Source organism: Mobula birostris, chromosome 8, assembly GCF_030028105.1.
Source record: "Mobula birostris isolate sMobBir1 chromosome 8, sMobBir1.hap1, whole genome shotgun sequence".
Lineage (NCBI taxonomy): Eukaryota > Metazoa > Chordata > Chondrichthyes > Myliobatiformes > Myliobatidae > Mobula > Mobula birostris.
Genome location: NC_092377.1, coordinates 159,817,308 through 159,843,325, shown reverse-complemented (window position 1 = coordinate 159,843,325; position 26,018 = coordinate 159,817,308). Strand labels below are relative to the sequence as shown.

At 45.2% G+C, this 26,018-nt stretch overlaps 1 protein-coding gene and 1 pseudogene across 5 annotated transcripts in view; both read right to left on the bottom strand.

The window, feature by feature from the left end:
- The window catches only part of LOC140201867 (methylcytosine dioxygenase TET3-like), a 330,696-nt gene that overhangs the window by 22,144 nt on the left and 282,534 nt on the right, over positions 1-26,018 (bottom strand). For all 5 annotated transcript variants that reach the window (XM_072266613.1, XM_072266614.1, XM_072266615.1 and 2 more), the window contains 3 exons: positions 22,804-22,897; positions 14,148-14,356; positions 8,096-8,246 (listed from right to left, as the gene is read on the bottom strand). In XM_072266613.1, coding sequence (XP_072122714.1) covers positions 8,096-8,246; positions 14,148-14,356; positions 22,804-22,897 — 454 coding nt within the window. The remainder of the gene's footprint in view (positions 1-8,095; positions 8,247-14,147; positions 14,357-22,803; positions 22,898-26,018) is intronic.
- LOC140201973 (ferritin heavy chain, oocyte isoform-like) lies at positions 19,565-20,175 on the bottom strand (annotated as a pseudogene).

Below are 26,018 nucleotides of genomic sequence, written 5' to 3'. Positions count from 1 at the left end.
CGTTTACACATTGGTTACTTGTCCGTCTTGCTGTGTGCATTCTTTTGTTGATTCTACTCGGTTCCTTTGTATTCACTGTGAATGCCCACAAGAAAATGAATCTCAGGGATGTATATGGTGACGTGTATGTATTTTAATACATATTAAAGTATGCCTACAATAAAAGAATACATATCAAAGTACATATGCATCTGTGAGTTTTATTTCTTTTTTATGCTGGTTTTGTATGGGGGGGGGTGCGCGGAGGTGATGCCTTTTCTTTCGTCAACTCCCATGGTCTTTCTGTACTTCATGGCTATCTGGAGAAGGTGAATGTCAGAGTTGTATTGTACATGCGTACTTTGACAATAAGGTGAACCTTTGAACTTTTAATAATAATATTTATTTTGAATTTTGAATTATCTTGTAATAGTGGGCTAGAAGCTGTCCTTGAGCCCAGTGGTATATTCTTTCAGGCTTTTGTATCTTCTGCCCAATGGAAGGGTGGGGGGAGAGAGAATGTGTGGAGTGGGTGGGGTCGACGATTATGTTGGCTGCTTCACTGAGGCAGCGAGAAGTGGAGACAGATCAGTGGAGTGTCAGCTGAGCTACGTCCACAACTCCCTTCAATTTCTTGTTGTCCTGGGCTGAGCAGGTGCTTTGCAAGCCGTAATGCATCCAGGCAGGATGCTGCCTATGGTCCATTGCACCAATGCTCATTTGTTCCATCTTGGACCACTAGCTTCTCGCAGCTCCGTAACAACCCTCATGGGCAGAGGAATGCCACATGGATGGATTGGACAAAAACTCCGATAACTGCATTTCAACGTCAAGCTTCAGCTGTAAACTCCTTCCAGCAACAATTCCGTGCACATTTTTGGAGGAACCTGTTGAACTTGCTCTCTTTGGGATCCAAAGGCACTGCCTCAGAATAAAGGGATGTCCCTTTAAAACCGAGATGAGGAGGAATTTCTTCAGTTAGATGGTGGTGAATCCGTGGAAATTGTGGGAGGGTTGTGGGGGCCGAAACGCTGGGTGTAATTAAGGCAGAGGTTGACAAGCTCTTGGTTGGTAAGGGGGTGAAGTGTTGGGTGCAGCATGGTAGTGCAAGGGTTAGAGCAACAGATTACAGCGGCGACTGTAAGATTGATTCAAATCCTGCCACAGTCTGTCAGATGTTCGTATGTCCCCTGCGTGACTGCTGTGGTTTCCTCCGAGTGCTCCAGTTTCCTCGACATTCCAAAAATACTTGTACCATTATGGTTAGGGAGTTGTGGGCATGCTATGTTGGCACCACTACAAGGGTTGTGGTAACCCTCGTGGGCTGCCCCCAGCACCATCTTCAGAATGTGCTGGTCATTGACACGAGTAATACATTTCACTCTGTTTCAACGTTTCGATCTAAGCGTGATAAACAAAGTTAATCTTTATCTTTACAGGCGGCATGGTAGCAGGGCAGTTGGCGCAATGCGTTACAGCACTAGCGACCTGGATTTAACTCGCGCCGTTTGCCCGGACTCCCCATGACCGAGTGGCTTTCCTCCAGGTGCTCTGGTTTCCTCCTGCACCTAATAAAGTGGCCACTGAGTGTGTGTTCGTGGTCTTGTGCTGCTGCAGCCCGTCCACTTCAAAGTTCGGCATGTTGTGCATTCAGGGGTGCTCTTCTGCACACCACTGCTGTATCGTCTGGTTATTTGAGATACTGTTACGTTTCTGTCAGCTTGATTCAGTCTGGCCATTCTCCTCCGGCATATCTCAACTTTCTTCCCAAATTCCGTTTCAGAATTAGTTCTCTGTATTGTCAACTAAATTTCCCTTCACATGCTAGACAGCATTTACACCGGGATAATTCAGAAATACATTGGAAGATTGTGCAGGCACAGCCAGTGCACCTAACCATTCAGCTTCCTTAGAATGGATATTTTTCTGATAATAATGCATGCTGTTATTATTGCACATTGAGTTATTCATGAGGGTACAGACCTTTATTTTACAACTTTGACCATGGCATGGAAATAAGCAGTAGGTGTTTTGATGGATATTAAAATGGAGCCATAGAACACAGAAACAGGCCCTTTGGCCCATTTAGTCCATGCTGGGCTATTAAGCTGCCTTGTTCCATCAGCTGGACCTGGACCATAACTCTCCATAACCCTCCCATCCATATACCTTTCTAAATTTCTCTTAAATGGCGCCTATGTACATTGCTCCTTCGGTTGACTTCTTCTGGATAGACCATGAATCCATATATTTCACTTCTTTGATGTCTTTTACATTTGTTTTTCCTCTTAGATGTGATTCTGGAACCGTTGGGAGCCTGTGATTTGCTGTTTGGAGATCACTTGGGTGTTCCAGCACTCTGCAGTCTCCAAGGGGATTCCAGGAGGCACAGGTGGTGAGCATGGGTAGGCTGCGGGATGGGGCGCGAGCTGACGTTCGACTCCATTTCACCGATTAGAGTGATAAGGAAGATTGAAGCATCGAGGCAAGTGCAGAGGCTGAGCACTGGCTGCCTGTCTTTTGATCGCTCTGCTACGGAGAGGGAAAGGCCTGCCGAGAATATTGACCAGGTTTTCTGCGTTTTGGATGTGGACTGGGACTATAGACTTTTTTTTTCCCCACTCTTATGGTTTTTTATATTCTGTATTTTTAGCCCAATCTGTCTTGATTTTTTTGTGTGGGGAGGGGAATTTGGGGGTCGATGTGCCTGTTCTGTTTTGTTCAATTCTTTTGTGCTGGACGAGCGATTTGGGGGTTGATTGCCTGATCTGTTTTTGTTCATTTTTGGTGATGGGGAGGGGGTGCGGTTTTTTGATCGTGCTGCCTGGGCTTCATGGCCAGGAATTCTTCTTCCCGGAGGAGAAGAAGAATTTCAAGTTGTATACTTTGATACTAAATGAACTTTTGAACCTCTGAAATTGTGAAATTGAACCCACATCGACCACTTGCACTGGCAGCTCATTCTACACTCTCACCACCCTCTGAGAGAAGGAGTGACCCCTCATGTTCCCCTTAAACATTTCACCTTTCTCCCTTAACCCATGACCTCTAGTTCTAGTCTCACTCAATCTCAGTGGAAAAAGCCTGCTTGCATTTACCTTATCTATACCACTCACAATTTTGTATACCTCTATCAAATCTCCTATGATTCTCCTACGCTCAGGGAAATAAAGTTCTAATCTCTTCAACCTTTCCCTATAACTCAGGTCCTCAGGTCTTGACAACATCCTTGTGAACTTTCTCTGAACTCTTTTGATCTTACTGATATCAATCCTCTTGGTAGGTGACCAGAACTGCACATTTAGATTATAAGAACACTCAGTCCTCTTTTATTGTCATTTAGAAATGCATACATGCATTAAGAAATGATACAATGTTTCTCCGGAGTGATATCACAGAAAACAGGACAAACCAAAGACTAACACTGACAGAACCACATAATTATAACACATAGTTACAGCAGTGCAAAGCAATACCATAATTTGATGAAGAACAAACCATGGGCACAGTAAATAAAGTCTCAAGAGTCCCCGAGTCGATTGACTCCCCGAGTCCCCGATAGCGGCGGCAAAAGGGAGAAACTCTCTGCCATAAACCTCCAGGCACCGTCAACTTGCCGATGCCTTGGAAGCAGCCGACCACAGCCGACACTGAGTCCATCCGTCCGAAAACTTCGAGCCTCCGACCAGCCTCTCCAATACAGCCTCCTGAGCGCCATCCTCTGCGGAGCGCCTTCGACCTCTCCTTGGCCGCTGAAACACACAAAGCCGAGGATTTCCAGGCCTTCTGCTCAGGAGATTCTGGTTACCACACAGTAGCAGCGGCAGTGAAGCGGGCATTTCAGAAGTTTTCCAGATGTTCCTCCGTACTCTCACATCTGTCTCCATCAAATCAGGATTGTGCACGGTCCCCTACTTGAGAGATAACAGACATCACCACCGAAGTGGCTGCGCGAGCTGCCGTCGTGCTGCCGTCTTCTCCTCCTCTGTACACTTGCTGACTTCATGTTGTTTTTTTCCTGAGGTGGCATGATAGTGTAGCAGTTGGGGCACTGCATTAGCGATCGGGGTTCAATTCCCGCTACCGCCCGTCTGTAAGAAGTTTGTACGTTCTCTCCATGACCATGTGGGTTTCCTCCGGGTGCTCAGGTTTCCTCCCACAGTTCAGAAATGTACATTTACCCGTGAAATGTACATTTGCCCCTGAGTTGTGAGCATGCTATGTTGGTGCTGGAATCATGTTGGCACTTACGGGCTGCCCAGCTCAATCCTCATTGATTTGATTGATGCAAGTGATGCATTTCACCGTATGTCTCAATGTACGTGTGACAAATAAAGCTAATCATTAATCAACCGTAAGACAATAAATATTTGCACTTACTTTAGTTCTTTCGATAGTTAAATGTGTCCCTCAATCTATCTTAGCCACTGGAATGCAGTCACTGTTCCAATGTTTGAAAACAAAGCAGATAATGTGTGCAATCGATGTGCTATGAAAAGTGGTGAGATTCATGACCTACGAATTCTCTGTCCAGCTGCATTAGTTGTGTGCACATGAAACAACTTGACATGACCAGGCACCTGAGGCACACTCTGTACCTGACGTGTACACAGAGAGGTTTTGAACCTTATTGGATTGATTGAGAGAATGGGCAAGCACACAAACAGCTGACTGAGCGGCCAAGTGAATCAACTGGGCTTCCTGCACGCGGGAGGCTCTCTCTCTCTCTCTCTCTCTCTCTCTGCACCAGCTTTGCAGTGTGCATGCTTTTGTCTCAGCGGGCTCGGTTTGTTGCGCCCGCACTCTAAGCTGCCCAGCATGTACTGTGGCTAACATGACACAGTAAGAGCACCTTTATCCTATTGCCCCGTTGTGGTTCTTGCTCCGCACATATGTAAAAGTTACAAGAACCCAGGAACATAGAAACAGGACAAGGACACTCATCTCTGCAAGTCTTCCCTGCCAATTAATTTGATTAGGTCTCCTTTGGGGCAGATCCCCTCAATTCACTGAAAATGTATTCACCTCCTCCTTAAATACTTCCAGTGATCTAGAACCCACACCATCTGTGGTAGATAATTCCGGTGATTCAAAGGGAATTTCTACAGATTTCCATCTTAAAGACGGTCATAGAGCATTACAGCCCAGAAACAGATTCTTCAGCCCATCTAGTCCACGCCAGCCCGGTCTCCCTAATCCCATCCACATAGTCTTCTAAACTCCTCTCTTCCACATACCCATACAAACTTCTTGTGAGTGTTATGATTGAACCTGCATCTACTGCTTCCGCTCTGTACTCACACCACTCCCTGAGTGAAAATCCTTTTCCTCAGTTTCCTCTGAAATTTGCCCTCTACATCTGTTGTCTCTAGTTCCTATCTCATCCTAACTGAGGTGCTGAAGCCTGTCGACATTGTGAAAACTTTCAGTACCATGTTGGAGCAGTGTAGCTTTCTAATCGCCAATTGTGATCAATGGTGATCGGTAGGACGTAGGTCAAGGGTTGCCTAATGTAAGTACAAGATGGTTTAATGTTGACTGTGCCAGGACTCACTGAGAAGTCCATGAAGTCTTCAGTATAACACACAAGGTCTTAATTTAAAGTCTCTGGAGCAACACCACTGAACCATTAGTTGGTATTATGCTTAAAGTGTACCACTGGAGTTTTGCTTAAACTGTACCATTGGAATTATGCTTAAGGTGTACCATTGGCTTTATCTACACTCCCTGCCACCTTGAAAAAGCAACCAGCATAATCAAAGACTTCTCCTAACTTAATCATTCTCTCTTGTTCCAACTTCCATTGGGTAGAAGATACAAAAGCTTGAAAATGTACCACCAGGCTCAAAGACAGTCCTGACGAAGGGTCTCGGCCTGAAACGTCGACTGCACCTCTTCCTAGAGATGCTGCCTGGCCTGCTGCGTTCACCAGCAACTTTGATGTGTGTTGCTCAAAGACAGTGTAAAGGGTTTCTTCTTTTATGTTACTGCGAAGGCTAACAAAATGGCTTCTTTGTTATGTTAGAATAAAAATGGCTTTTCTGTAATAATATCTGCGATGTAAGGAGTTCTCTCTCTCTCTGCTTGCTTGGGTTATATTATTGATAAGAGAGAGAACGAACCAATTGGGATAGATGTTATTCTTTCTTGTGTGTCTGAAAGCGATTGTTTTTCACAGGTTTTGGGGCAGAAGAAGGTGGATGGGGACAGAGAGAGGAGACGCGATGCTGTAAGCTGGGCGGTGGGACGGACCCCGAGCGGGAATCCGAGGCCCAGAGTGTTCGGCGAGGAGAGCAGACGAAGACAGACTCGTGTGGAGCGTCTGGTCGACCACCGTGGTTGGTCCCAGGTGGTGGGTCGAGGAGTTTGGAGGGGATCGAATGGTGGAAAGAGGACCCCGTTAATTGAGCTCCAACTGTTGTGCACGAAGTGGTTGAACTTTGATAATTTTGGCACCTTTTATTTTCCTTTTATATTTTATCTCTATTAATTAGAGTTCCAGTAAGATCTCTAAAGTGTAATCATTTAATCGCATATGGTGTATTGTCTGTTATTTGGTGGGGTGGGGTACATCACACAGCATCCACACAAACTTGACTACCCAGTTTGGCGGGGCCAAAGGCTGCTCCCCCCAGACAAAAGTGAGCTGAGCGAGCCTGAGGCTTACCAGGAGGCTACAACTGCTTCTATAATAAGAGTCTTAATCAATCAAGGTGAATTAGAGTTATAGAGTCATAGAAAAAAGTACAGCACCGAAAAAGGCCCTTTGGCCCATCTAGTCCGTGCCGAGCCATTTAAGCTGCCTACTCCCATCGACCTGCACTGGACCAGGGCCCTCCATAGCCCTACCATCCACGCATCTATCCAGACTTTGCTTAAACTTTAAAATCGAGCTCACATGCACCGCTTGTGCTGGCAGCTCATCCCACACTCTCACCACCCTCTGAGTTCCCCTCAAACTTTTCACCTTTCACCCTTAACCCATGACCTGTAGTTGTAGTCCCACGCAACCTCAGTGGAAAAAGCCTGCTTGCATTTAGCCTGTCTGTACCCCTCATGATTTTATCTACCTCTATCAAATCTGCTCTCAATGTTCTTGTTCCATTCCTGACCTTGTCACGGTGCTTGTACCTTATTTGTCCACCCGCGTTGTATTTTCCCTGTAAATGTAACACTATATATAGCATTTTGTTATTGGTTTCCTTGTGCTACTTTGTTGTACAGTATTGACGTTTTGAACTGATCTGTATAGATAACTAAGTTTATCACCGTATCTTGGTATATGTAACAATAGCAAACAGTTAGTTGTGTGGGATTTGAACCCATGGCAATCTGATTCAGAATCAGTTGCTTGGTTGCTGAACCTTGTCTGACAATTTAGCCGTAAGTCAACACAAGAGTTTCTGCAAATCCTGGAAATTCGGCATCAATGGAGAGGAATAAAGAGCTGACGCCACAGAAAACGTGATTGCTCCGTCTGCCAAAAAAGAGGATTTCCCGGTGGGTAACCATTTTAATTGCAGACCTCATTCCCATTCCAAAGTGCTCCGTGGCCCCCTTAACTGCCACGATGAGGCCACTCTCAGGCTGGAAGAGCAACATCTCATATTCCATTTGGGTAGCCTCCAGCCTGATGGCATGAACATCGATTTCTCTAACTTCCATTAAGTTCTCAGCACCCCTCCCCTTTTCCATTCTCTGTTCTGGCTCTAATCTTACCCCTTCTCTTCTCCTCACCTGCCTATCACCTCCCTTTGGTAACTATTCTCCTTCTCTTTTGACTCTCTTCTCCCATTAGATTTTTTTTTTCCTCAGCCCTTTACCTCTCCCACCTATCACCTCCACCCCCCCCACCCACCTACCCTCTTCCTCAACTGGCTTCACCTATCGACTTCCTTGTGCCCCCTCCTTCACCTTCTTATTTTGGCTTCTTTTCCCTTCCGTCCCCAACCCGATGAAGGGTTTTGGTCCAAACCGCCAACTCTTGATGCTGCCTGACCTACTGAGTTCCTCTAGCATTCTGCGTGCGTGTTATTCTGATAATTTAGCTGGCCTCTCACTCGGTTCAGGACTGATCTAGCGACACACGTACGAACAGTGGTAAGGTGGCACCCACCTCCTTTGGGTTGTCTCCCAGCAGCCTGAACTTGCGAGGGTGCTTGCTGCGGGCGTACTTGCAGCCATTGAAGTACATACTCCAGGAGCAGCCGAAGGAGAAGGAGGCACCACAGGTCTCGGGATCCTTTCCCTGACATGCACAAGTGCGGCTGAAATGGAAGAGAAGTGGAAGCAGTAAATACCACACAGTTTGGAAGCTGCAGAGACTTACACAGAATGACTACTACTGACATCATAAACACCGACTGAACTTTGATCAGCCTAAAGGGTTGATTATTCTGATAAATGGCACCAACATTTTAAAGTCAGCATCAACTGCTATTATACAATGATGTAGACTTTTAGAGTTAGACAAGAGTGAATCAAAATCAGGTTTATTAACACTTATGTCAGCTTTAGATACAGCTCTACCAAAGGAGGTGTAAGGCGCTCCTTCCCGTCCTGACGAAGGGTTCGGGCCCGAAACATCGACCGATCTTTTCCACGGATGCTGCCCGACCTGCTGAGTTCCTCCAGCGTGTTGTGAGTGTTGCTTTGATCCCAGCATCTGCAGATTATTTTGTGTTTACGATTCTTCCCTCCACTAGCCTGCAGGTCGCCCTTGGGCAAAGCGTAGAACATGCTTAGCCCTACCTCCCACCCCCACCCTGATCAGGGTCCTGTGAAGCCATGTGAGCAGCTGGTGTATGTCACAAGTCCTGGTTATGTGACCACTGACACCAGGCAGACAGTCTCCGAAGAGTATTGATAGTGGCTAGGATCGCCCGTCTTGTAAAGACTCTGCCCAGAAGAAGATAATGGTAAACCACTTCCGTGGAAAAACTTGCCAAGAGCAATCACAGTCGGGGATAGACCATGGTCGCCTAATGGCCTATGACAAGGCACATAATGATGATGATAATAGATCATGAAGTTTGTTGTTTTGTGACAGGAGTACATACAGTACAAGACAGTGGTCCTAAGGTTGTCATAGCCAGAGGTGGTAGTGGGGATAAGCTGCCACTACCTATAAAGTGTTCCAAATGGCGTGCGTCTCTAACAGCCTCTGACAACCAAGTCCTATTCTTGGCCTTCACGAGTGGCTTAGCTACTAGGCCCAAATGGAACTGTTTCTACTGACAAGAGAAGGGGTAAAGGCGGACCACTGGCGCCTCAAAACCAGTTGCTTCAGTCAGGTGGGGCCCGTCCGCATTGGACGGCAGCCCACGTAGGAGAAAGAAAACTTTGATTTTAAGCCTCCGCTGCCTTGCAGCCCATACCCACTGACGGGAAAGGCTTCAGGAGTAAACCCCATGGAAGAAATCTGGAGCCGGGGTCCCTAGGCAGCTTGATGTTGTTTACAACTTCAGTCTGGCAACATCTGCGACAACACCGGTGCCAAGCTGTATCGGCGTTTGCCCTTCCATTAGACTACATCAGTGACGTGGAGGGGGGAAACCCACTGCAAGGGCAACAGCCAGTTCTTGAAATCCTCCCGCCCAGGCTTGCGGCCTGGACAGGACACAGTCCACCAGAGGCGCAAACCCCTGATCCCTTACGATCGACGGCTGCCTACTACTACAGTGCAAGACAGAACAATTACTACAAGTTACAAGCAAGCCAATAAATAGTAGATAGACAGATGGACAGAGAGATAGGGCAAAAGTGAAATAGCAAGTTAGTGTTCATGGGTTCATAGACAATTCAGAAGTCTGAGGGCGGAGGGGAAGAAGCTGTTTCTGAAGTGTTGAGGGTGGGTCTTTAGGCTCCTGAACTGCCTCCCTGATGACAGTAATAAGAAGAGGGCATGTCCCAGATGGTGAGGGTCTGTAACAATGGATGCTGCCTTCTTGAGGCATCACGTTTGAAGATGTCCTCGATGCTTGGGAGGCTGGTGCCCACAATGGAAGCGGCAGAGTTTACAACTTTATGCAGCTTGGCAATTAACCTACCGACGTGCACACCCTTGGGGCATGGGAGGAATCTCAGGGAGAATGTGCAGACAGCACCGGAGGTCAGGATTGTTTTCTGGCACTGCAGGGCAGCAACTCTACCAGCTGTGCTTCCCTGGTGTTTGGGTGCCAGTCTGCTGGCATGACGGTTCGTACCTCTTTTGGGCTCTTCTCATCACCTGAGATTATTAGACTCACCGCCAGGTCCCATGTTGGCCTGACCTACTTTCACGTGCCTTTTTTTTTTGCACATAGACTGGTGTGCCCATAGACACACGAGGAGCAGAGATGCCAGTGCCCAATTCCTTATGGGATGGCTCACCATTCAACAGGCATTGAGTCAAGAAAGCTTGCTCCATTTGGGACCCCTTCCAAGTGCATTGCATCATGGCAGTGATCTTCAATGATTTGCCAGTTGGCACGGCCTTGAATTCAGATTTACTTATCACATACAGTGAAATGTGTTGCTCGCATTAATAACAAACCCAACCTAGGGCTGTGCTGGGGGCAGCCCTCGAGTGTCCCCACATATCCCGGCGCCAACCATAGCAGCAGAACAACACACACATACATTCCTCCAGCTCCAGGAGAGACCTCCGGTCTCCACATTTTGGCCACTGGGCTTCAAGCTTCAGCATCTTAACATGTGCAAACTCCAGGTTCGTCGGCACTCTCAATGTGGAGTTGCTCCCTGACTTTGTGCATGTGTACTTGATATAAAGGCACTCCCACAGGAATATCCGGCATCTTGCAACACTGTTACTTAATGTTGTGACCCCCAAGAGAACCACAGCCTCGTCATAGGACTTGGAAGCTTACGTGCTTCATTGACTCAGAGCCCAATGTTGGTTGGAGTCAGAGCTTTGTGATTTGGCTCTTGGTAGAGTGACCCATGCCAAACAGGAAAAAGGGTAGAGGACAGACTAAAAGTGATCCACCAGTCCTCCAGGTTCAGGAGTTCAACTCAGGGCTAACAACCCCGACTGGTAAACAAAAACTGTTACAGAAACAGCAATGAAGAGTCCTTCTACAACAGCATTTCTGCCTCTGCACTCGGGACTTGCAAGACTGACAGTAGTGAAAACCAAGCTACTGACACGATGAAGGAAGCCCCAAACACCGCCAAAGATGGAGGACCTTCAATGCTGCCCTAAACGCCAGGGGCTACAGGTCGAAGGTGTCACGAGTAGGCAACATTAGATCTAGGGCAGGGGGTTCCCAACCTGGGTCCATGGACCCCTTGCTTAATGGTATTGATCCAGGGCATAAAAAAGTCTGCGAACCCCTGATCTCAGGTCTGTTACAACAGCTTCATCAGCGTGGTCTTCTCTGCATTGGTCTTCTGCTTGGTAAATTGGGGCTCCTACAATACAGCCAGCGGATTAAGGACCCCCATCAGCCAAGTCATGCCTTGTTCTCATTGCTATCATCAGGAAGGAGGTACAACTTCTTCTCCACAACCTTTCGATTTCAGCATGGGCATTGAATCCATGAGCACTACCTCACTACTTTTTTATTTCTATTTTTGCACTACTTATTTAATTTAACTATTTTATATATATTTACTGTAATCCATGCTTTTTTCAATTATAGAATATAGTACAGCACAGTACAGGCCCTTCAGCCCACAATGTTGTGCCGACCCTCAAACCCTGCCTCCCATATAAGCCCCCACCTTAGATTCCTCCATATACCTGTCTAGTAGTCTCTTAAACTTCACTAGTGTATCTGCCTCCACCACTGACTCAGGCAGTGCATTCCACGCACCAACCACTCTCTGAGTAAAAAACCTTCCTCTAATATCCCCCTTGAACTTCCCACCCCTTACCTTAAAGCCATGTCCTCTTGTATTGAGCAGTGGTGCCCTGGGGAAGAGGTGCTGGCTATCCACTCTATCTATTCCTCTTATTATCTTGTACACTTCTATCATGTCTCCTCTCATCCTCCTTCTCTCCAAAGTGTAAAGCCCTAGCTCCCTTAACCTCTATTATTATGTATTGCATTGTACTACTGCCGCAAGGACAACAAATTTCACGACATACGCTGGTGATATTAAGCCTGATTCTGATTTGAACTATAAGCCTCGGCCTACAATCACACCTGACTTCCTAATCCCTCAAGAATTTCTCTTCCTACTGCAAAGAATTCTCTCAAAGTCTGTCACGGGCAATTTTCTTGCTGCAAGTAAATCCCAATCGGAAGCAGAAGAAGTAGAACCGGAAATAACACTCTGGAAGTTCAATCAAAATGGCTGGAGAACAACTAAAGCAGTTTAGTGAATAAACTCAAATCATAAGGTTGAAATGCCTAAGTTTTTCATATTTCCTTACAACATACAAGGTTATTTGGGCCTATTGAGTCTGTACTGGCTCATAAAGCAATCCTACTTCATCACATGTTTCCACAGCAACCTATTCTCCTCTTACTCCCACCAACTCTCCCCAGATGTACCACCCACTTGCATACTAGGGGCGATTTACAGCAACCGATTAAACCACCAACTCACCCGTCTTTGGGATGTAGAAGGAAATGAAAGTGCAAATCACGCACATCTCACCAGAGACCGGATTACTGGGGCAGTGGTTTACAATGCTGTTTACATTGTAAATGAATGCAGCACTAATGCATATTTTATTCCATATCTGTAGTTTAAACTTCCATTTTATCTAATTCTTTATTCTTTGGAGAGGGTGCAAAAGAGGTTTACCAGGATGCTGCCTGGTTTAGAGGGGCATGTGCTATCATGAGAGGCTGGACAAACCTGGGTAGTTTTCTCTGGAGCGTTGGAGGCTGAGGGGAGATCTGATAGAGGTTTACAAGATTATGAGAGACATAGATAGAGTAGACATTTTTTTACTCGGAGTGGTGGATGCCTGGAATGTGTTGCCTGGTATGGTGGTAGAGGCAAATCCATTAGAAGCTTATAAGAGATGTTTAGATAGGCACATGGAAGACGGAGGGTTATGGACATGGTGTAGATAGGAGGGATTACATTTTGGGTGTTTGTAATTTGCTTTTTAGCTAGTTCGGCACAACACCGTGAGCCGAATAGCCTGTTCCTGTGCTGTACTCTTCTATGTTCTAAGTTCTATGCTTATAATTGTTGAATGTTGTTTATTGTTGCATGTCTCTCCCTGACCAAAAACACCACAGCAAATTTCTAATACAAGTAAACGTAGATGGCGAAAAAATGTGGATCCTTGATTGAGAGTTTGAGCCGCAGAGACGAGAAAGTGTTGGAAGGCGTGCAATTCAAGAAATGTCAAGCGGAAAATGTAAGGTCATAAAACACAGACCCGAGGAAGATGCTGGAAATCCAGAGCAACATACACAAAATGCTGGAGGAAGTCAGCAAGTCAGGCAGCATCCATGGAAATGACTAAACAGTCAACATTTCGGGTTGAGACCCTTCTTCAAGACTGAAAAGGAAGGGGAAGATGACAGAATAAAAAGGTGAAGAGAGGGGTAGGAGGCTATCTGGCAGGTAATAGGTGAAGCCAGGTAGGTGGGAAAGGTCAGGGGCTGGAGAAGAAGGAACCTGGTGCGAGAGGAGAATCAATAATAAGAAACAGGGAAGGAGGAGATCCAAGGGGAAGTAATACGCAAGTGAGAACAGGTCAAAGGTCAGAGTGGAAAATGGAGGAAAGGTGAGGGGGAAATTTGTCACTGGAAGGATAAATAGATATTCACACCATCAGGTTGGAGGCCATGCAGACAGAATATAAGATGTTGTTCCTCCACCCTGAGGATGGCCTCATCTTGGAAAGGGAATGGGAAATGGAATCAGAATTAAAATGTTTGCTCACCGGAAAATAGCACTTGTGGCAGATGGTGTGGAGGCTGTAGATGGGGGAGATGTGTTGCAGGTAGAACCAGGCCAAGGAGCTTACAATGACCAATGTGATGAATGGGGCTAAACAAATGGAACCATTTACAAGGTTGTCCAGCAACAATATTGGGATCCACCAATCAGTTTGGAGCAAAATCTGTCCCAAGGAATAAACTGGATATGTTGTTCATTTATGGTTTCCAGTGCTCTTGACTCAAATAAAGCTTTAACCGACAGAATTGCAGAATTGGAGACTATTTGACACATCAAGTCAATACCAATAAACTTACTCGTCATTCAATCCACATCTTCGGCAGGTGGGGTTCCCATACTTCGTCAACGTCTCCGTGAGCTCATCGTACAGCTTGTCTCCCAGGGAACGAGGGATGCCTTCCCAAGCCAGGATCAGAATAATAACAACCGCGTTCTGACAGTGATGACCAGCTCGCTCACGCACGAGACACAGGACTTTCTCTTCTTCGCTCGCTCTTCGTATTATCTGTGCACATTTAAGGAAACAGAGCCTTGGTAAGTATCTCAGAAGTAGCAGGAGATTGCAGGAGAACTCTTAAGTACTCATGACATTTGGACAGTAAACAGATAAAAAGGTTTGAAAGGAGGAGTTCCCAACCTTTTTTATGCCATGGACCAATACCATTAAGCAAGGTATTGCTCGTGAACTCGAGGTTGGGAACCCCTGGTTTAGAGAGATTGGGGTCCAACACAGGCAAATGAGACTAGCTTAGGTCGGTATCATTTTCAGCATGGTCAGTAATAATCTGCCTCTGACTCTTTCTTACAGGAAAATAAAATTTTCTCCATCATTTCCTTCTCATTCTGTCACAATCATACGTTGCATAAGACGTTGGATTCTATAATAATCCACATTTGTAATATTAAAATATTCGGAATTTAGAATATTTGCAATATTTTCACCTTGCTCCACTCCTTTACCTTTACCTTTCTTTAAAACTGGCTCTGTCTCCCCGTTTTCATTCAGTCCAAATGAAGGGTTTTGACCTGAGTTGCCATTAGTCCATCCCTTTCCATAGTTGCTGCCTGACCTCCAGCACTTTGTGTGATGCTTTAGAATATTATGTTTATAGCATGCAGGAGAAATGTAAACATGATTGAAAGAGTTCTGAGAAAATTTACAATGACATTGCTGGGACTGGAGGACCAGAGTTGCTAAAGATTCAACAGGTTAGGACTTTATTCCCTGGAATGTAAAGACTGAGAGGAGATTTGATAGATGTACACAAGATTGTGAGGGGTATAGACAGGGTAAATGTAAGCAGGCTTTTTCCACTGAGGTTAGCAGGACCACAACTAGAGGTCATGAGTTAAGGGTGAAAGGTGAAAAGTTTAAGGGGAACATGAAGGGAAACTCCTTCACTCAGAGGGTCATGGGAGTGTGGAACACTCAGTGCAAGAGATGCATGTGAACTTGATTTCAAATTTAAGAGAAGTTTGGATAGTTACATGGATGGTAGGGGTACGGACGGCTATGGTCCTGGTGCAGGTCAGTGGGAGTAGGCATTTTAAATGGTTTGGCATGGACTAGAGGGGCCAAAGGGTCTGCTTCTGTGCTGGACTTTTCGATGACTCTATTTGAAAGATGCTATTCAGCTGGAAAGAGGAGATTTACGAGGATGTTGCAGGATCTGATGGAATGAGTGATTGAGAGGGGCTGAGCAGTCTGGGACTTCATTCACAGGAGACAGGTATGACACTATAAAGGTGTATACAAGCATGAGGAACATAGATGGGATCAATGCACACACTTTCTTCCAGGCTGGGCAATCAAAAACTGGAGGACAGACAATAGGTTTGAGGGCGAGAGGAGAGAGATTTAACAGGAAACTGAGGGTTAAATTTTTCACCCACCAGGTGGTCAGTATATGGAGTGAGCTGCCAGTGGAAGTGGTTGAGGCACATACAATAACAACATTTAAAAGATACTTGTACAGCTACATGGATAGGAAAGATTTACAGGGAGGTGGGACAAAGGTGGCAAGTGGGACCAGACAAGATAGGCAACTTGGTCAGCAGGGACGAGTTGGGCCGAAGACCTTGGTATCAACCTTAATGCCAACCAAGCATACTATGTCATATGTGGGAGGGAAGGGTTGCTTTGATCTTGGAGTAGGCTAAAAGGATGACACAACATTCTGGGCCGTAGAGCCTGCAATCTGCTGTACTATTCCGTGTGCTGTGATGAGGCTGACTTTCCAAAGGTTCTCCAGGAGGACCACAACCTTGTCGTGGTTTGGAGGCTTGCGTGGCCTCAATGTCCTGGAGAACCATGTTGGCTGGTGTCAGGGCTACGTGGTTTGGCTCTTGGTAGGGTCACCTACGCCAAACAGGCCAAACGGTAGAGAACAGGCTAAGAGTGGTTCGAGGGTTCAGCTCAGGTCTAACATCCCTGAATGGTCAAACAAAACTGTTTTGGAAACAGCAATGAAGAATCCTTCTACATGTGTGACAGTATTCCTGACTCTCCATCTGGGACTTGCATGGTTGACAGCAGTGAAAACCGAGGGAAAGCTACTGGCATGAGGAAGGAAGCCCTGAGCACCACCAGAGATAGAGGACCATCACTGCTGCCCCGAACGCCAGCGGCATAATGGACAATCCAAATTTCCAAGGGTGGGCAGCTCTAGTGCCTACATTGCAATTTACCCCATTGTTTGCAAAACAGCTCTTCTCAAATTCTAATGGACATCTCATGCAGTGAGGGGAATTCTACCCGAGGATCTCTGAACCATCAATACCACTGGTACTTCGGTAACATTATCAATGAATTGGCTGGTAAAAGTGTCAGTAGAAGGATGTACAAATTTTAGAGAGGGCACAGAGAAGATTTACCAGGATGTTGCCTGGACTAGAGAGCATGTTTTATGAGAATATGTTGAGCAAGCTAAAGTTTTTCTCTCTGGACCGAAGAAGGATGGGAGGCGACTTCATAGAGGTTTATGAGATGATAAGAGGCATAGTTTGAGTGGATAGGAGGCGAGTGGACTCTATTGTATCCGCCTCCACCATTGTCACTGGCAGCTTATCCCACACACTCACCACTCTCTGTGTAAAAAACTTACCCCTGACATCTCCTCCGTACCTGCTTCCAAGCACCTTAAAACTGTGCACTCTCACATCAGCCCTAGGAAAAAGCCTCTGACTATCCACATGATCAATGCCTCTCATCATCTTATATACTCTTAAAGCGAAAAATGTTGAAGCTTAAACATTAAGTCAAATTTAACTCTTGCAAAAAAACCCTTCTTCCTTAACCACAAAACAATTCAATCAACCATTTTTTTGCATTGTTAGATACTCGACAACTAATTACTGAAGTATTTGCAAAGTCATAGATTACTTCAAAATTATCTTTTTCCCTGATCTTTTCTTGTAACCTGAATTTTATTTTAAATGGGGAACTCATGTAACTTCTGCACTGAAAACAGATGCAGATAAAGAGAACTTCCTGTTTCAAGCAATGTCATATCACTTTTATTTGTAATAAGACCGTAAGACATAGGGGCAGAATTAGGCAATCTGCTCCTGCCATTTGATCATTGCTGACAGCCCTCTCAACTCCATTTTCCTGTCTTATCCTTATATCCTTTGATACCTTTGTTAATCAACAACTTATCAACCTCTGCTTTAAATATGCCCAATGTCTTGGCCTCCACGGATGTCTGTGTCAATGAATTCCACAGATTCACCATCCTCTGGCTATAGCAATAGCTCCTCATCTCTGTTCTAAAGGGACATCTTTCTATTCTGAGGCTGTGTCCTCTGGTCCTACACTCCCCCATTAAAGGAAACATCCTCTCCATGTCCACTCCATCTCGGCATTTTAATGAAGCTTCTATAAGACTATTGAACAGTTCCCTGGTACAATAAGACAGACACTTGACCTGACAGTTTACCTCATTATGACCTTGCACCTTATTATATACCTGCACTGCACTATCCCTGTCACTGTAACACTTTATTCTGCGCTCTTACTGTTTCGTCTGATTCTACTTGATGACTACAAGACTGCACCTTCTAAACTCAAGTCCTCTATAATCGTACTAAGAAACTCTTGTTTTAAACTCTCTGAACCTGTGTCTTTTGATCAACTTTGTCTGCAGCCCTCAATTGTGAAATGCTTACTTTTCTGGATTCCAACACTGCCATAAAGCGCTGAGAGATAATATTTAACCCTTTATTGTCAATTCGTCTGAAATCAGGATGGCGATAACTTGTATTTTTGAAACAATAACACAGTAGTAAAAGGTTAGAGTCTCATAGTTTTAGTGACAGATGCAGGCCACTCGCTCCACTAGATCCATGCTAACCTCCATGCACCGAATTTTTACACTGATCCCATCCTGAACTATTCTATTCTCGCAACATTCCCATCTCAACTCACTCAACTATTCAAGAACAGCTTCCTCCCCTCTGCCGTCTGATTTTTAGATGGACATTAAACCCATGAACACTGCCTCACTATTTCTTTTTTCTCTTTTTGCACTACTTATTTCATTTAACTTAAAAAATACTTCTTACTAATTTATAGATTTTATTATTATGCACTGCTGCTGCATAACAACAAATTTCATGGCAGATGCTGGTGATATTTACAGAGAATAGTAGAGCATAAGAACAGACCATCCGGCCCATAATGTTGTGCCAAACCAGCTAAAAGGCAAACCAAAACCACCCAAACACTAATCCCTCCATCTTCTTTACATCCATGTGCCTATCTAAATGTCTCTTAAATGCCTCTAATGTGTTTGCCTCTACCACCGTACCAGGCAGCACATTCCAGGTATCCACCACTCCCTGAGTAAAAAACTTACCCCTCGCTTCCCCTTGAGCTTACCCCCTTTTACCTTAAATGCATGCCCTCCGGTATTAGACATATCAACCCTGTGAACAGATTCTCCCCGTCCACTCTACCTCTGCCTCTGATAATCTTATAAACATCTATCAGATTTCCCCTCAGCCTCCGGTGCTCCAGAGAAAACAACCCAACCTGATTCAGATCCAGCTCCCTCAGATTCCACCACCACCAGATTACATCCTATCAATGACGTTTCCACCATCAATAAACCATATCGCACATGACCAGATGCCAGAATACACGGCTGTATACCCTTTCCTAATTCTCCCAGTTTGTAAATTGACCAGGTTTAACCCTGAAAATCCTTTTTTTTTTTAAGCGTGTCGTACCAGACATTCAGCCATTCTTGCCTGGCATGTGGTGTCAGGATTAACCGGGTCACGTTATGAACGTCCCTGACTCGACCCTTGTATTTTTTTATGAGGCGGAGTGGCTAGCTCGACACTCAACCCGGCACGGATGGAAAGCATGCTCGGGGGTGGCCCAACCTGGATTCGAACTCGGGAACCTTCGCTCCGGAGTCCGGCGCTGATCTCACTGCACCACCAGCCGGCCTGAAAGTCATCAAATCAAGCCCTTTGGCAGTGATTGATGCATTCCTGTCTTCTGTAATTAAGAGCAATTTATAATGGTCAAATATTATTTTCTCAGTTGACATGTTCAGCACAGCATTGTGGGCCAAAGGGCCTGTATCGTGCTCTAGGTTTTCTATGTTTCTGTGACATACCATTCCAATATCATAAAACTAGTCAAGTTAAGATTCAAATGAGTAGAGAGTTTTACAATTCTACCAGGCATCAACTTCATGTCCCTCTAGTCCTTTTCTACCAGGGAGGGCTTGTTAAACGGGAACATCCCCAGGCCAATCTCAAGAGCTCCCAGTCTCTGCAGGCTGGAGATGTGACCTTCTCGATCTTTTTCACTTGCTCATCCAGGTGGTGACACAGATGAGAGTGACTGTGCTGAGCAGTAAGCTTGTGCAGATGCAGTAGGCTCAGGTTGAGGTCCTTCTCCATCTGCAGAGCTCTCTGCTTTGCCTCCAGACCGTTGCGCCACTCCTCCTGCTCTGGGTCCTTGGTGTCCTCCAGCACACTCTGAAATTCCATCGGCCTCTCAGCAGATGTCTGTTCCTTATGGAATTGCTTCCTGAAGAACTTGGAAAAGTGAAGTAGTCCAACATCACCCCGCCCAAAGCAAAAGGTTATGGAGAGATAAACACGGGAGGAAGAGTGCTCCTTTTTAATCTGCTTGTTGACTGCATCCTCACAGTCCTTGCGGTAGTTCACTTGGGAAGCCACGCTCAAAAGTATATAACTGCAACTCGCTATCACTCAATGAAGTTCCTGAAGAATCATCTTACCAACCCACACATCTACAGATTGGAGCATCCGGAAGAAGCCTGTGTGCTCACGTGGCGTGTACATGCAAACTCCACACAGACGGTGCCCAAGGTCTAGATCGAACCTGGGTCTCTGGTGCTCTATTAATATCTGGGACTGTGTTGCCCTAAGGGCTGGAGATGCAGCAGGGAGAATCGTGTTCTCCCGATTTCCCTTCCCTAAAGTCCACAATCAATACCATGGTTTTGCTGACATTGAGTGCCAGGTTGTAGTTTCGAACCATTCAACCAGCCCATCTATCTCACTGCAGTACGCCTCCCAATTGGCACCTGAGATTCTGCCAGCAACAGTGGTGTCTTTGGCAGATTTATATATGGCTTTTGATACCTCCTGGCCCTAATAAAGTGGTCACTCAGTGTATGTTCGTGGTCTTCTGCTGCTGTCGCCCATCCACTTCAAGGTTTGATGTGCTGTGTGTTCAGAGATGCTCTTCTGCACATCACTGTTGGAACACGTGGTATTTGAGTTACTGTCGCTTTCCTATCAGCTTGAACCAGTCCGGCCATTCTCCTCTGACCTCCCTCATTAACAAGGCCCTTTCACCCACCACTCACTGAATATATTTTATTTTTCGCACCATTCTCTGTAAACCTTAGAGACTGTTGTGTGTGAAAATCCCAACAGATCAGCAGTTTCTGAGATACTCAAACCACTGCGTCTATCACCAGCAAAATGACCTCTATCACACTTCTTCCCCATTCTGATATTTGGTCTGAACAACAACTGAACCTCTTGACCATGTCTGCATGGTTTTATGCACTGAGCTGCTGCACATGATTGGCTGAGTAGATATTGTATTAATGAGCAGAGGTACAGGTGTACTTGAAAGTGGCCACTGACTGTAGGTGCAGAATTAGGGCCATTCAGCCCATCGAGTCTGCTCCACCATTCCATCATGGCTGAATAATTATCCTCCCTAAACCCCATTCTCCTATCTTCTCCTCATAATGTTTGACATCCTCAGAACCTATCAACTTCTGCTTTAAATATAACCAGTGACTTGGCTTCCACAGCCATCCGTGACAATGATTTCCAAAAATTCACCACCCTCTGGCTAAATAAATTCCTCCTCATCTCCATTCTATAGGGGCGTCTTTGTATTCTAAGGCTGTACCCTCTGGTCCTAGAATTCCCCCATTATAAGAAACATGTCCTCTCTATCTAGGCCTTTCAATATCTGATAGGTTTCAATGAAATCTCCCTTATTCTTCCAGCAAATACAGGACCAGAGCCATCAAACACTCCTCATCCAATACTGTGAAAAAGTCTCAGACTCCCTGGATCTTATATATGGTTTTAGACAGTATGCCCTGATCTCAACATCATCGAGGCTGTCTGGGATTACCTGGAGAGACAGAAGCAAACAAGACAGTAGAAGTCTGCAGACGAACTGTGGCAAGTTCTCCGAGATGCGTGGAACTATCTAACAGCCGATTTTTCTTACAAAACTAAATGACAGTGTGTCTCAGAGCATTGATACAGTTTTAAAGACAAAGGATAGTCATGCCCAATATTAAAAGCACCTGAGATTCAGCAGATGCTGGAAACCCAAAGCAACACACACAAAATGCTGGAGGAACTCAGCAGATCAGGCAGCATCTATGGAAATGAATAAACAATCAACATTTCAGACCGAGACACTTCTTCAGGACTGGAAAGGAAGGGGGAAGACATCAGAATAAAAAGGAGGGAGAGGGAAATGAGGATAGTTAGAAGGTGATAGGTGAAGCCAGGTGCATAGGAAAAGTAAAGGGCTGGAGAGGAAGGAATCTGATAGGAGATGGAAAAAGACCATAGGAGAAAGGGAAGGAGGTGGGGCACCAGGGGGAGGTGATAGGCAGATAAGAAGAGGTAAGGGGCCAGGATGGGGAATAGAAGAAGGCTACCCAGACAGAATATAAGGTGTAGCTTCTCCACCCTCAGGGTGGCCTCATTGTAGCACAAGGGGATGCCATGGATCAACATGTTGGAAATGGGAATTAAAATACTTGGCCACCAGAAGTTCTGTTTTTGGCAGATAGTGCGAGGTGCTCGATGAAGTGGCTCCCCAATTTAAGATGGGTCTCACCAATGTCGAGGAGGCTGAATCGGAACACCAGACACAATAGGTGACCCCAGCCGATTCGCAGGTGGAGTGTTGCCTCACCTGGAAGGACTGTTTGGGGCCCTGAGTGGAGGTGAGGGGACAGGTGTAGCCCTTTGGTCACTCGCAGGGATGAGCACTGGAAGGGACAAATGGACACATCAAAAAATGATTTGATTTAGTCTTTTACTGTTTACTGCCCTTTATAATAAATCTTTTGCTACTCAAACTTATCATTTCATTATTTTTGAAAGCATCTCTGCTTTACAGAATTTTTTTTACATGTGCCTAAGACTTTTGCACAGCACTGTACATTAACCCTTTCATTCTCGGGATAATTTTCATGATACTTTCCTGTTGATCTACTTTGATTAAACACTGGCAGGAATGTACTTGCAAGAATCTGGAATAAAGCAAGGTCAGATCAGGGAGCAAGAGTTATACAAACTCGCTTTGTGTGCATTTGGGCAGAAATCTAGAGGATATGCAGCAAGCCTCAGCCTCAGAAAGTCCTTTCGTTGGAACCTATGAGCAATATTAAATGTGAAAGCAAGTCAAAAGACACTTACCCACTTTGCAATTGGACATCCCTGGGAACTCTTGCCTTCTTTCCCTGTGTAAATGACCTTCTCAATTCTAACTGCTTTCCCCTTCTCCCCATACCTGAAAAAAAAGTCAAGGTTAAGTTAAAACTATTTGAAAGATTAATAGATTATCCTCTGGGAAGGAAGTCATCTAGTTCTGCAAAGTGGCTTCTCTAATTGCAAACAACCATTAGTGGATCAGTGGCCGTCTGAGATACTACCTGCTTCAAGCAGGTTTCAAGAAGAATTTGGTAATTTGCCTCAATAGCTATCATCCAGTACATCCACTGTGATGGGGTGCTTTGAGAGGCTGGTGATGAAACATATCAACTCCTGCCTGAGAAGTGATTTGGATCTGCTCCAACTTACATACCGTCACAACAGGTCAACAGTAGATACTCTTTCATCGGCTCTTCACTCAGCTCTGGGACATCTGGGCAGTGAAGGTATCGATATCAGGATGCTCTTCACTGACTACTGCTCAGCCTTCAACACTATCATCCCTCAAAAGTAATCAATAAGCTCCGAGAACTAGACCTCAATAGCTCCCTGTAGAACTGGATCCTCAATTTCCTCACTTGCAGATTCCAGTCAGTTCAGATTGGCAACAACATCTCCTCTACACTCTCCATCAGCTCAGGTGCACCTCAAGGCTGTGTGCTGGGCCCCCTGCTTGACTCACTTCATACTCATGACTATGAGGCTATGTGCAGCTCCAATATCATATTTAAGTTTGCTGACAACATCACTGTTGTTAGCTGAATCATAGGTGGTGACAAATCAGCATGTAGGAGGGAGTTTGAAAATCTGGCTGAGTGGCGTTCAACCAACAAATGTCAGCAAAGTGAAGGAGCTTATTATTGACTACAGGAGAAAGAGATTGTGGGGAGGGGACATGATCCAATCCTCATTAGGGGATCAGAGGTGGAGAGGGTCAGTTCCTCGGCTTTATTATATCAGAGGATCTGCCCTGACACCAACACTTAAGTGCCATTTCAAAGAAGGTTCTTCTTTCTTAGAGGTTTGCACAGATTTGGCATATCATCTAACAGGATAACGAACATCTCCAGATGTACAGTGGAGAATATCCTGACTGGTTGCACCATGCAGTGGAATGGGAGCACCCAAGAGTGGAAAAGCCGACAAAAAGTAGTGGATACAACCCAGTCCATCAGAGGACAAGCCTTTCCAGCAGTGAGCACATCTACAATGAACGGTGCACAAGAAAACAGCGTTCGTCTTCAAAGACCTTGACCATCCAGGCCACGGTCTCTTCTCCCTGCTGCCACTGGGAAGGATGTAAAGGAGCCTTAGGTCCCATACCACAAAGTTCTGGAACAGTTACTACTGTACACTTCAACCTTCAGTCTCCTGAACCAGCATAGATAACTTCACTCAGCTCAACAATCAAACTGATCACTGAACAGAATCTAGGAACTCACTTTCAGGGACTCTGCAACTCATGTTCTCAGTATTATTTATTTATTATTATCATTATTTTTCATTTGTACGGTTTGTCAGTCTTTGTTTATGTTGAGTTTTTCATTGATTCTACTGTATTTCTTTGTTCTGTAGTGAATGCCTGCAAGAAAATTTATCTCAGGGTAGTATATGCACTTTGATAATACATTTCCTTTGAACTCTGAAGTTTTCAGTTCTGAAAATAAACAAAATATGGCGTAAAGCAGAGGCCATTCAGCCCATCAAGCCTAAATCAGCAAGATCATGACTGATCTTCAACACCATTCTCCTGCAGTGGTCTCACATCCCCTGATTCCTTAATATCCAGAGTCTTATCCCTCTCTGTTTCAAACGCAGTCACTGACTGAGGCTTGACAGTTCTCTGAGAAGAAATTACTGAAGATTTGCCACGCTCTGCACAATTCTTTCCCATGAAATTTCAATCCTAAATTCTCTCCCCGCTGAGACTGTGTATCCCTAGTTCCAGACTCCTCAGCAATGTGAATCACTCTCCCTGTACTGACCTTCTAATATTACTTCTCATTTGTAGTATTGAAGATGTTAAATGATCATTTCTCATGTAACCTCTTTCTAAGCCTCATGATACCTGGGTGTGAATCTGGCCCAGTCTCTGGGTGTTTTGACTGTAGACTCTTGGCATAACTTTCCGCAGAGCTAAGGGTATGTTTAAATACACTCATTTCCCTCTCTTACTCCCTACAATAATCCTTGGCTGTCTCTTCTTGCCAAGGTCAGAAACGGTGTGGTGAGTTGGACAGGTGCATTGCATAAAGACCCAAGCCCATGTGACTGAAAATTGATGAGATAGAGGTGAATGAATCCTGTTTTGCTGCCACTTCTGAGTGAAAACGTACTAATGTTGAACTGTGATCGAACACTACCAACCATGACCCTCAGTGTGATCCCACTTGCAGGTTACTGGGGCGGTACCTCTTTGTGCCGGCTAGCTTGTGACTTAACTCTAAGCTCTCGGTTGCAAGTGAATTTTGATGCATTTAGGGCGTGACCAGGAGTCGCATTCTAGGCATGAAGCACACCCTTCATCTGCAGCAGAATTCTGAAGCACTGAGGCACTAATACATCATTTCCCCTCACACAGAGAGGAACCGGTACCTCACACCCGCTTCACGACTCAGTGTGATTACGGCCTATCTCCCCAGGCTTCATCTCATCCTCTTTGCCAGCTTCCCACGGCCCTCAATTCCACCACCTTTCGATAATGTATCTTTTTAAATAACCCCGATGATCCGGCCTCCACAACCTTGTGTTTATGACTGTTGCGTTAGATGCTCATGACGAAGAAATAACAGCAAACTCAGCCGCAGGTAACGAACTCTAACAGTAATAAACTCACTACTGTAAGGAAGGGGGAAAGGCAGACCGAGAAAACAGCAAAGAATAGAAGAAAGACAAACAAGGAACTTTGCCTCATGGTCGTCTTTATACTGAAAACCACCTTAAACAGGACAGATAAGAAGATTCTTTTGATAAGAACAGCCAATGAGAGTTTGATTTATGCTTGTGCGACACACTCACAGACAAAGTAACTGCAAAAAATATATAACCAGCTAGACTACAAATTATTGAAAGTCTTCTGAACACTTACAAACACGTAGAATATACAAACATATAAACAAGCTTCGAGTTAAGTTACAAGAAAATTGACAATTTAGACCCTAATTCTAGAGAGGGAGGAGAAGATGGCGACGCGACGCAGC